Here is a 13171-nt window from a genome sequence, read left to right as displayed (position 1 = left end):
TTGCAGGGAGATTGAAGGACACGGATGACATCCCCGCTAGGTTTGGCTGGACACAGGGAGAGCTGCATTGGTGCAGAAAATTCAGGAATGCAAGTTGATGTTTGGGCACCGCTTCAACCTTGCTCCAGCTCAGCTCAGCAAATATATGCTTCTTTGGAGATTTAACAAGATTCACTTAAATCCCAAGTCGGGGAACTGCTTGAGTAAATACAATTTTTCTCCCTGCCTTCTTTTCAGCTCTTTTGCCAACATCAATTTTCAGAACAGAGAAGTCTAGAGGTATGAGAGCAAGGAGGAATGCATAGTGATTATCCTGAAAGTAATGCTCGAAATTGCCAGTGAATATGTGTACTGAATGCAATGCCCAAACAAAACAAAATTTAAAAGTCTAGCTTTGGAAACCATGGGAAGCTGAGGGAGCTCCTGTTGGCTTAGGTGTATGTTCAGTGGATGACGAGGTGAGCTAAATGATGTGGGCTCCGGGGCTTGAAAGACTTTCATGAGTTTTCCCAAAGTCTAGTTCAGTTCTCCCGAAGCTCTGGCTTTTGGTAGAGCTGAGCAAAGAGTGAGAGAGGACATGAAATAGCCCAGTTTCCTGGGTATCCCTGCTTGCTTTCCCAGGACTGCAGCAATTCAGGTTAAGGCGACATGCATTTATTAAGCACCATCTTTATGCCCAGATTGGGGTCAAATTCTGGCAGGTCACTGAAGCATGTATCTTGCGATTGATGAACTCGCAGGCTACATGGGGAGGTCAGGATGTCGATGCAAGAAAGACAATGTCATTTCTTCAGCAATGTTGAGGAAAGCCTACGTTTTGGTCCATATCTGATCCATCATCAGACAGGAATCACATTCATAAAGAGCTTCCCAGAGTAGAGCAAGGGCACACATACATGAGACATGTTCACAAATGTATGTGCAGGTACAAGAGGTGTAGGGAGCTATGGATAGAGTCCTGTAGGAGGGAAAGAGTCTGTATCTGGGGAGCAGGGAAGGCCTTGGAGAGGAGATGCTTTGACTAGGCCCTGAATGAAGGATAAACAAGGTATGTCCAGACGGAGATGGGAAACAAGCTGTCCCAGGGCAGAAAAGCAAGGTAAGAAAAAGATAGGTAAGCAAGGGGTGTGTTGGAGTTAGCAAGTAGTGATTTTTTAAAAAAAATTTTTTTAATAGGATAATTTTTAAGTTAGATGGGGATATATTTCAGTGTGAAGTGACTGCCTATTTATTTATCATTATTATTTTCTTAAAATATATTTTTATTGATTTCAGAGAGGAAGGGAGAGGGAGAGAGAGAGATAGAAACATCAATGATGAGAGAGAATCATTGATCAGCTGCCTCCTGTATACCTACCCCCCCGCCCCCCATGGGGATAGAACCCACAACCCAGGAATGTGCCCTGACTGGGAATCAAACCATGATTTCCTGGTTCATAGTTTGACACTCAACCACTGAGCCACGCCAGCCGGGCTATTATTATTATTTTAATCATCACCCAAGGACATGGGAGGGGGGGGGAAGGGAAGGAGAGAGAGAGAGAGAGAGAGAGAGAGAGAGAGAGAGAGAGAGAGAGAGAGAATGTGAGAGGGAAACATTGGTTAGTTGTCTCCCGTGCGCTCTCTGACTGGAGATCAAACCCACAACCCAGATATGTGCCCTCACCAAGAATTGAACCGGCAACCTTTCGGTGCACGGGAGAACATTCAACCAACTGACCTACTCCGGCTGGGCTGACTGCCTTTTTAAATCACATATGAGTGGTCACATGTTTTCTTACTTATAAGGTTGCCTGGATTATCAGTACTTTCCCCATAATGTTCCAAATCCACGACTGAAAATTCTGGTTGTATGCTTCCTATATCACTTTAGGTGAACATTCATTATAAAAATACATTGAAAGATTAATGTTGAAAAAATGGGCTCCAAGTTGTACTTCTGTAATTCTATGCTATAATAAAATCAAGTGAATAATTCTTATATCTATATATTTTTCTGTTTCTCATAGAAGTTTGGGGAACTTTCAAAATTAATGAAAGATTTACAAAAGACCTTCTGAATTCATCTTCTGCTATCTACTCCAAATATACCACTGGAATCGAAATTCAAGTAAGTACCTTCTACTTACGGTGTAAGAAATTGTTGGCTAAACATAAGTTCAGATGTTTTCAATTCAACATGTTTATTTAATACCTATTCTTAATCATTCATTTTCAATAAATTATTACATAGTAGTTAATCACTCTGCCCACAGCTGACATACTTTGAACATTTTCTTTCTAGTAGAGTTTAGCAATTGAATACTTTTCATGTCTTTTGTGTTCAGTTTTGTTCTTTTACTTGGGTAATATTATGCCAAATCTTCTTGGTTATTTTCTGTTTTTTTTTTATCTGTCAAAAGAAATTTTTCATGATCTAAGCTCAATTGTCAGCATCTGGGATTTATTCCATAAAGAAGCCTTTCTTGTTAGAAGCTAGACAGAGTTACTGAGCAAAAATTCTGGACTTTATAATGAAGTAGCATAAAACTAGATCAGTGTGCCTCTGCTAGGATGAGGTACGGTGTGGGTTTCACTGAAGACATGCACAAATCCTTGGTTCAGTTTAAGCATCTATAAAAATGGCTCATTTGGGGGAAGGGTAAAATAAATTTTGGTTGAATTTATAATATTATCTGGCATCCAATTCATCCTTGAGTCTAAGCAGTTGATTCTTCATTATTTATTAGCAATCTCAAAAATAAATTATGTGCATGAATGTACATTCTCAATTGTCATTTTAACCGTATTTTTGTAACATGCAATTACCTCCTGCTGTATCTTTTTCCTTTGCTCAGTGTTTGTTAGTTTATTTAATGTCTGCATCCAAATTTTTCTCAAATGTTTTCCTTGTGTGAGGACAAAAATCAACATATCTACCTTTGTTTGTGTGTTTTTTTATAAGCTTAAAGAAGCATACAAAAGAATTCAAGGTTTTGAGTCAGTTCGTGTCACTCAATTTCGGTAAGTACCACAACGCCCAAATCAAGGCCATCCCTAGATTTGTGCATCAGTCCCGAAGAATGCCTAGTGCTGTTTGCCAACTGTCTTTGACAGGATATAGGTCAGACCTGCTCTTTATAGTCTGATTCTTACCCAAACTGGATAAAAGTCTGAAGGGAAAAGTCTATATTCTTATGTAAGTGAGCTTAGGAACGTAAATATTAAATGGCATTTTCAAAGCTATGGAGCAGAGAATAGAATTGGAAACCCCAATTTAGAATTTAGAAGGAAGCAGGAGATCTTGTTGTGTGTGTGTATGGGAAGAAAAATGGGTAGGGCTGAGGGTTGTAGAGGGATGGATTTTCTTTTATAACCACAGCGAGGTATGGTGTATCATTGGAAGCCAGAAGGGAGGCCTTGGGTAAAATCGTATGTTTTTGTGTAGATACCATGTATTCGCCATAGCTCAAAACCCCATAGTCATTGTCTACAGCAAATAAAGAGATATTTAGTAAATCATTCTTTTGTTTATATTTTAATTCCAAAGTTATTTGGTTAGTTAACCATGTGTGCATTGATTACCAGCATTTGTAGTCTACTTACTAGAGAAAGTGGCTTAGAGGTCAGAAAACTTGACTTCTTATAAGACTTTTTCACAGTTAACTTGAACAACAGCTAGAGGAAATTTTCATTTGCTATAAATATATTGCCCTGGGCACTATTCTTTAGTTACTCATGACTTTATAATGTCTTTATAATCCAATGCTAGGAAAAAACACTACTTCTTTTCTTAAATCTATGTTTATATAATTAATCATTTCCCTGTTGGACTTTTCTGTCATTAAACTCATTAAACAAAACTGAAACATGATCATAACAATTTTTATATTCAATATTCATATTTTTCTTTTCTGTTGTCCTGGTTTTCCATTTATATTTCTAACACATATTCCATCATATATATCTTATAAGCTGTCTCCAATAATTTGTAGACAAAATCACAGTTTAGGTAGGCATAAGTCTATAAAATACAATGATGTATGTTATTCTCTTTACTGTATGAGTTAGTTTCTCACTGTCTCCATTTAATTATTTGCTGAACAGGATTGTTAATATTTGTGTAAACTGATTTAACCTAATTAAATCAAATGAAATACTAGGCAAAAAAATACTTTGTAAAGAATTAAAAGGGCCATACCAATGCAAGGATATTATACCCATCACTACATAAAAGGGTATTTGGATTTATTTATACATTGTGAGTGGTAATTCAATGTATTTGAGCTTTGGCATGTCAGAGATTTTAATACATCAATTAATAAATTAATCATTACCTGACTCAAATTCTCCTTGGGACTCAGCTTCCTTATTTACAAAATGAGAATAATATAATGTTTACCTCATGAAATTATTGCAGAATTAACTTAATTAGTACATGTACTTTCACTTGTCTTTATAATCTTAAACACAATCTGTAAGCTGATGGTTTCTAAAGGTCTTACTTGAGCTTTGGCCTCTCTCCTAAACGTCAGACCTAAATATCCAATTGCCTATTACATCTCCACTTGATTTTCTAGGAGGCATGTCAAATGGAGTATGTTGAAAACAGGGGTTCTCCCACTCTGCTCCTCATAACCTTAAACCTACTTCTCCCATCTCAATTACAGCGATGCCATTTTCCCAGTTGGACAGACCCAACCCCTGGAGTCATCCTTTAATTTTTTATTGAGGTATAACTTACATTCAGTAATATGCTCTGACCTTAAATATACAGCTTAATAAACTCTGACAAATGGTGGTGTGGAGGAGGGTATGGGGGGGGGCGATAAATGGTAATAGAATAAAATAAAATGATTTGTCACTGTAAAAAAGAAAAGAAAAGAAACTGACAAATGCTTGTACAAGCTACCACCTATCAACACAAAACATTTCCATCACCCTCAAAGTTCCCTTGTGCCTCCTTCCAGCTAATCTCCATGCCCACCTCACCCCCCACCAGAAATAACCACTGATCTTATTTCAGCATAGGCTAGTTTTGCCTATTCTAGAACTACACATAAATAGAATCACTCAGTGTGTAATATTTGTGTGTCTGGCTTCTTTTGCTCAGCATAATGTCTTTGAGATTCATCCTTGTTTTTTTTTTTTGAGTATCAGTGCTTCCTTTCTTTTTATTGCCCAATAATCCTCCATTGTATGAATATACTATAATTGGTCCATTCCTTGCAAATCGTGCTTGACTGGTTTCTTTCTCCCATACTTGAAATCTGCTCCATTAGCAATTCCTGTGGCTCAGTCTTCAAATACAACATGAATCTGACCACTTCTCCCACATGCTGTTACTCAACTAGTTATTGCTATTATCTCCTCTTTCCTAATCAGCCTTTCTGCTTCCCTCCCTTCTGTCTATTTTCTACAGCAGCCAGAGTGATTATCTCAAACAACATATCTGATCATATCACTGACTTTTAATAAAGAATAAAACCTTCTAATAAAAAATAACATTCAAACTCGAAGGACCTCGGCGATCTGGTTCCTGGCTACTTCTCCAACATCATCTCCTACTCATCTCTCTATCACACATTGAATATTAGCTACGCTAGTGTTTCTTCCTTCCTTTTTTATTTTATTTTGTCTTCTAACTTAAATTGATTTTATTCAGCTCTTAACTTACTCTCATCTGGGGTTCTTAAAACCCATATTGAAACGTTTTAGGCATTGAGAAGCACTCCCAATTGTTGAATTGAAACCTAGTCTTTAAATTTGTCACACTCATAGACAGGTTCCTGCCTCAGGCCCTTTGAATGTGCTGGCATGCCACACCAGTGGTCTTCTCATTATTCAGGCCTTAGCTGCAAAGACCCTCCACACAGAGAAAGCTTTCCTGACCAGTCTTATTGAAGTGGGCCCATATCTACTTGCTATTCTTATCACTGAACCTATCTCACATAACACTTAACAAAAAACAACATATATTACATAAATTAAATAAATGCTTATATAGAGAGGTTATTTGTCTTGCCTTCTTTGCCAGAATGTGAGCTCCATAAAAACAGGGACCAAATCTGTTTGATTTATCCCCATGGACCCAATGCTATGCCCTGAATGACTGAATAAATTAACCTCACTTTTCTTTCCACATAATCATTAAAGAGGTGGCAGCATCATTGCTGGGTATGAAGTTGTTGGCTCCAGCAGTCCATCTGAGCTGCTGTCAGCCATGGAACAGGTGGCGGAGGAGGCCGAGGAAGGCCTTCAGAAGCTGTTTCCACTGGAAGATGACTCCTTCAGAGTATTTGGAAAAGGTAACACTAAATTCCCACCCTCTGCCTAGGTGAGTCCTTTAATTAGTTGCTCATTCGTGTCTTTAGGAGGCAGATTGGAGAGGTTTCTGAAACAGAATTATTCTAAGACTGACTTTCAGTAGAAACAGGCAACTGTTTATGATGAAACTCAACTTCAGCCTGACTAGTTCAGATCCTTGCTAATCGGCGATCTGATCTCCACTGTAGTAAATGTTGTGGAAGACTGATTTCACCGCAGGCTCTGATGGAATGATTCAGCAATAGTTTACTGGTAGTCATGTTGAAATATCTCTGGGGTTGGCAATATTCCTGAATAATAATTCAAGGAGCCAAGGAAAGAATACATATATCTAGGTCTTTAACACTCACACAGACATACACACACACAAACAAACAGAGACACACACACACTACTTTCCTTCAGGTATTTTTTCCCCACTTACTTCTTTACACCCAATCTTAAACCTCTGTTATAAAAATGTATGCCACTTTCAACAACACTCTTTCAATAAATATCTACTAAGTGTTTAAAGTGTCTAGGCACTTAGGACACAGCAATGGGGAAAACAAACCAAAAACACAGCTCTTGTTGGTCGTCCATTCAAGGTCTCCTTTTCCTAGTCCCAATCGTGGGAAGACTGTATTATTAAGGGTCAGCTGCAAGAGTAACTAGTGTCTGGTCACAATGTGAGAAGCTTTTGCAGGATTCAAAGTAGGATATGTCACCCCAAAATGGCAAATGCCCTGCTTTGTTCCATAGCATTTTGAAGACTTTTCTGGTTTTCTAGCACTCCCTTAAAGAGTAAAAATATTTCCTGGGAGTGGTCATACCCTGTCTTATTTTCACCTAACACGTATTAGTTGATAGCCCACTAAAAGTAAGATCGTTGGCAAAGATCAGACACCTGGAGGGAGAAAGGCCAGAGTCAGGGAGGGGAGGGCATGGAGAAGGAGAAAAAGGTGCTGATAGGGCTGAAACTGGGCACCAAAGACAAGCTTCTCCTGAATATTTGTGGGTATTGTCTCTAAGAATATGGTTTCTAATGCACAGCTCTATGTTGCATAGAGAGTGCCAGGATATTGAGAGTCATTTTCCCTCTCTGTTTCCATTCTCTTCCAGTTCCGTGTAATAGCATTGCCTTTGGATTTGGGTTTGAGAACGATGAGTATACTCTTCCTTGTAGCAGTGGCTACACCGGGAACATCACAGCCAAGTGCCAGCCCTCTGGGTGGCAGGTCATCAGGGAGACATGTGTGCTTTCTCAGTTGGAAGAACTGAAGAAGGTAAAACATGTCCACCTTGCAGACTTGCCCTGGTTTTGAGTTTCACAGTGGGCACCTACCACTGAGCATGGCCGGGTGGAGGGTAAAATATATCAAATTGTCGCATTTGTCAATATGCAGAACGTGAGGGTGACATCAGACCCTGGTAAACCCACGGTGTTTGGGCATGAGTAGCAGAGTCTAGGTGGCAGCTGAGAAAGTCAGAAAGTGTCAGAATTGATGGTTTTCATGTGGAGGGGTGCTGCAATAGAGTGAATAAATGCTGAAGGAGTCTGCAATAGATGGCAGAACAGCAACTAAGCTGGACTCAGAAATCCAGAAAGCCTTGGAATCAAAGACCCAAGTGAAGGTGTGAGTCCAAAGTTATAGACTTAGTACAAGTGAGAATGTCAGAAACCAGGGCAGGGGTTGGGATCAGCCAAAGGTGAACCATATAGAGCAATAGAACTACAATAGATTCTAAGGGTCATCTGGGTTATCACACTCCTTTTATAGATTAGGAAATGAAAGACTAAGGGACTAGCAGTTGGTCCCTCTGGTAGCAATAGTGTTGAATTAGAAACATGGTCCTTTGACTCCCAGTCCAGGACTGTGACCTTCACATGATGCTGTCTTTGGAAAGTACAAGTACTTAAGACAAGGCAGATATATAGAAGCAAATGGTAAGGAATTAGAAGTCAAGTCACAGGAAAGAGGGACTCCAAGACTAGTTCACAGACACTGTTCTGCAGATAGATCTCCATATTGAGCAGAACTTCTGTCCTGGCCTGAGATTCTGCTACTGCAGTAGGGAAACTCAGAAAGGTATATCTTAAAGGACTGTGGAATGTTCACTTCTCCCTCCTTGGACCTCAGTTTCCTCATCTGTAAACTGGGAGGGAGATTGGACCAGATGGCCTCTGGGGTCTATCCTTGCTCTTGCCTTCTTTGCCCAGATATGGAAATGGGCCATGGTGAGGGTGAGGGCAGGCAGATCCCAGGTACTTTAGGCAGAGAACAGCACTGTCAGCCAAAAAGAGCGAAAAGGAAACCATATAGGATCTGAATTCCTTGATTGACTTGTTTTGACTGAAGGGAATATCCCTTTTTGGCTGCCTTCCAGGCTAGCCCAGAGTAGTGGAAGCATCTGTAAGTTTTAAGGAAGAAGGAAAATTCCGAATGCAGTGGCAAAGTGTGGTCAAATCTCCCTGTATGTCCCTCTGTCTTCCCATCCGACAAGGATGTCTCAGTATAGTACAGTGATTCTAATAGAATTTAGTGCTGCTTCCTAGCTGGGTACAGTTAGGAAAGTCACTGAATCTCACTGAACATCAGTGTCTGTATAATTAGGATAATAATTCATCTGAAAATATGTTTTAATAAATCTCTTCAAATTTCTATGTTCTTAATGGTACCTAGCTCAAAGGGTGGTATAAGAATTAAATCAGTGAATCCCTGGTAAAGCATTTAGCACAGAGTAACAACTCTGAAATACAGAAAGCACTGAGTGAAAGCCATCGTGTTATCATTGTTATATAATATCCTACATTATAATGCACCATACACATTAGTGATGTAGCCCAGAATTCTGATTTAAATTTGAAGAAACACAAGCATATGTGTTTTGTTTTTTCTAGAACTTAACCATTTTTATTTCTAGAATTTCAGTGTGATTGCAAGCAATGCCACTGAGGCAGCCATGTCATCCTTGGTGCGAAATCTTTCAGTCCTCATTCAGCAAAACCCATCAACCACAGCTGGGAATCTGGCTTCAGTGGTGTCAATTCTGGGCAACATCTCATCTCTGTCACTGGCGAGCCATTTCAGGGTGTCCAATTCAACAATGGAGGTATGTTCTGCCTGTGCCTGAAGGGCCAATTTATTTATTATTATTATTTAAAATTTTGTTTTAATTATTCAATTACAGTTGATATTCAATGTTATATTATTCTCAGGTGTACAGCATAGTGGTTTGACATTTATATAACTTACAAAGTAACCCCCAACACCATACATAGTTATTATAATACTAGAGGCCCAATGCATGAAAATTTGTGCAAGAGTAGGCCTTCCTTCCCCTGGCTGCTGACACCAGCTTCCCTCCAGCCCTGGCTTCATTAGGAAGGATGTCTGGAATGACATCTGGAAGACGTCTGGTCTAATTAGCATATTACCCTTTTATTATTATAGATTACTAACTATATTCCCTATAATGTACTTTACATTCCTGTGACTATTTTGTAACTGCCAACTGCACTTTTTAATCCTTTCACCTTTTTCACCTAGCCCCTATCCCCCACCCATCTGGCAGTCATCAGTTTCTTCTCTGTATCTATGAGTTTGTTTCTATTTTGTTTGTTCATTTGTTTTGTTTTTTAGATTCCACATATAAGTGAAATCATATGGTATTTGTCTTTCTCTGTCTGACTTATTTCACTTAGCATAGTACCCTCTAGGTCAGTGATGGTGAACCTATGACACGCGTGTCAGAGGTGACTCACGAACTCATTTTTTTGGTTGATTTTTCTTTGTTAAATGGCATTTAAATATATAAAATAAATATCAAAAATATAAGTCTTTGTTTTACTATGGTTGCAAATATCAAAAAATTTCTATATGTGACACGGCACCAGAGTTAAGTTAGGGTTTTTCAAAATGCTGACACGCCGAGCTCAAAAGGTTCGCCATCACTGCTCTAGGCCCTTCCATGTTATTGCAAATGGTAAGATTTCATTCTTTTTTTAAAAAATATATTTTATTGATTTTTTACAGAGAGGAAGGGAGAGAGATAGAGAGTTAGAAACATCGATGAGAGAGAAACATTGATCAGCTGCCTCCTGCACATCTCCCACTGGGGATGTGCCCGCAACCCAGGTACATGCCCTTGACCGGAATCGAACCTGGGACCTTTCAGTCCGCAGGCTGATGCTCTATCCACTGAGCCAAACCGGTTTTGGCAGATTTCATTCTTTTTATGGTCAATTAATATTCAATTTTATATATGTACCACATCTTCTGTGTCCAACCATCTATCAATGAACACTTAGGTTGCTCCCATATCTTTTTATTTATTAATTATTTTTAAAAATCCTCACTCAAGTATATTTTTCCATTGAGTTTTAGAGAGAATAGAGAGGAAGGAGGAGGGGGAGAGAGAGAGGGAGAGAGAAACATCAGTGTGAGAGAGATACATTGATTGGTTGCCTCCTGCAGGTGCCTAGACCCAGGCCAGGGATAGAACCTGTGACCCTTCAGTCCATGTGCCAATACTCGAACCACTAAACAACACTGGACAGGCTGCTTCCATATCTTGACTATTGTAAATAATGCTGCAGTGATCATAGGGATGCATATATCTTTTAAATGAATGTTTTGGATTTTTTCAGATATATATCCATAAGTGGGGTTGCTGGGTCAAATGGTAGTTCCATTGTTAACTTTTTGAGGAAACTCCATACTGTTTTCCATAATGGTTGCACCCATTTGCAACCCCACAAGCAATGCATGAGGGTTTTGAAGGGCCCACTTTAAAACTACTTCATAAGGAGGAATGACAAAAGCCTGAGTTGGAGGGGTGCTGTTGAAAAGACTGAAGAGGCACGTAACAGTCTTTGTGTGATTTTTACTGCTTCCTCCGCCATATGCAAGGAACTCATGGGATTAACCGTGTGAGTTCAAAGTAGCAGGGAGCATCATCCAGGAAGGTTGTCTGGGCAGCACGTGGCTTAGAGGAAGGGAAGAGCCTCTACACCCGATGTCCTTGTGTTGACACAGGTGCCAACTCTCAATACCTGCGTGCAGTCTGCAGTTGTTCTTTCCTGTGGGCAGGAACTCTGACTTTAGTCATTTCTACTTTAAGAACTTCCTCCTTTTTTGACTCGGAAATCCATGCTTTGATTTGGATTTTTAAAAATTAACTTAAGCCCTAGCCGGTTTGGCTCAGCGGACAGAGCGTCGGCCTGCGGACTGAAGAGTCCCAGATTCAATTCTGGTCAAGGGCACATGCCTGGGTTGTGGACTCGATCCCCAGTGTGGGGCATGCAGGAGGCGGCTGATCAATGATTCTCTTTCATCATTGATGTTTCTATCTCTCTCTCCCTCTCCCTTCCTCTCTGCAATCAATAAAAATATATAAAAAATAAAAAAATTAACTTAAAATTACAGAAATAAGACTTGGTCACTAAAAAAAAAAAATTCAAATAAGCAAAAGGAAAAAAAAAAAAAGATCTGTAATCCGGTCACAGTGGAATAGACACAGCTTACATTTTAGGTATCCTGTCAGTGCCTAGACCGTGGTCGGCAAACAGCGGCTTGCGAGCCACATGCGGCTCTTTGGCCTCTTCAGTGTGGCTCTTCCACAAAATACCACGTGCGGGCGTGCACTTACAGTGCGATTGAAACTTCGTGGCCCATGCGCAGAAGTCGGTATTTTGTGGAAGAGCCGGTATTTTGTGGAAGAGCCACATTCAAGGGGCCAAAGAGCCGTATGTGGCTCGCGAGCCGCGGTTTGCTGAGCTGAAGTTTGCAGACCACTGGGGCCCCTAGAGGAATGGCAAGTGACATGTAGCAGGTACTCAATAAATATTTATTAAATAAATATCCTTGGATGTATGCATTTTATGTTAGAGTATGTAGTATTTTTCAGAATTGGATTATATAATGTATAATGTTACATAATCACACAATTATACTTAACCTCATATAAGGTGACCATTGTGTCAAAATGACACTAAATATGAATAAATTAAACCCCCTGAATCAAAGAAAAGACACTTAAAAGATTTTTTTAAGTTTGACCCCATGTTGTTTGCAAGAAACCAACTAAAACCAAATGACATAAAAAGGATAAAAATTAATTAAAGAGAAAAATAGAGCAGGCAAACAAAGGCAGAGGATCCTGGAGGCAGCAGAAGAAACGAGTTATGGGATCCTGAGCCAGAAGCCACAGAGGGCTCGGTTAGGGTAAATAGTGGCCCAGAGTGATAGACACTGGGAACTAGAGTTTTAAGAAAGACAGGATAACGAGGGACAAAGTGGCCATTTTTAAGCACTGGTTTGGAAAAGGTAGCTCTCAAACTAAGGCTGACCATTCAAATCAACAGCAATTCAATACTTCGTTGTGCTTGCCTCCAGTTTCTAAGGATTTTTACTTTATATTTCTCTCTTCTATTAAACAAAAATGATAAATACACATGAATTAAAACTTGAACATCTGTGACATGGATTTAGAACTTCTGATCTTAGCAAAACAAGCATAGCGTGGGAAAGCAGTTAACAGTCATGTCACACTCTGAGTTGAGGAGTAATGCAGTCACGTTTGCCGCCTCCGGAGAAGGAAGTGCACACCACTGCGGCCCGATTGCAGGGTTCGTTCTCATCCATGCCGAAACCTTGGCATGCCCACGAATGCCCTGGGGCAATCACCCTGCAGCTGACATGATCCTGTTGACCCAAGTTTTTTAACCCAAACCTTCCACTTGCAGAACAAATGAGCAGAATTTCACTGATGAGTTTTAATGTGATCATCAACTGAGCCAATTCTCAGGGCCATTTTCCTACCTTTAGTACTAATGACTATCCACTGTTAGTCCCCTTGCCCGTTTATTCAAAATACAAACTGA

The 13171-nt window shown here is 39.7% G+C and overlaps 1 protein-coding gene across 2 annotated transcripts in view; it reads left to right on the top strand.

The window, feature by feature from the left end:
* Positions 1–13171, top strand: part of ADGRF1 (adhesion G protein-coupled receptor F1) — a 44002-nt gene that overhangs the window by 18095 nt on the left and 12736 nt on the right. For both annotated transcript variants that reach the window (XM_023763347.1, XM_023763346.1), the window contains 5 exons: positions 2010–2110; positions 2945–3003; positions 6136–6287; positions 7408–7571; positions 9211–9399. In XM_023763347.1, the coding sequence (XP_023619115.1) occupies positions 2010–2110; positions 2945–3003; positions 6136–6287; positions 7408–7571; positions 9211–9399 (665 nt within the window). The remainder of the gene's footprint in view (positions 1–2009; positions 2111–2944; positions 3004–6135; positions 6288–7407; positions 7572–9210; positions 9400–13171) is intronic.

Source organism: Myotis lucifugus, unplaced genomic scaffold (assembly GCF_000147115.1).
Source record: "Myotis lucifugus unplaced genomic scaffold, Myoluc2.0 scaffold_281, whole genome shotgun sequence".
Taxonomy (NCBI): Eukaryota; Metazoa; Chordata; class Mammalia; order Chiroptera; family Vespertilionidae; genus Myotis; species Myotis lucifugus.
This window is presented reverse-complemented; position numbering and strand designations above follow the sequence as displayed.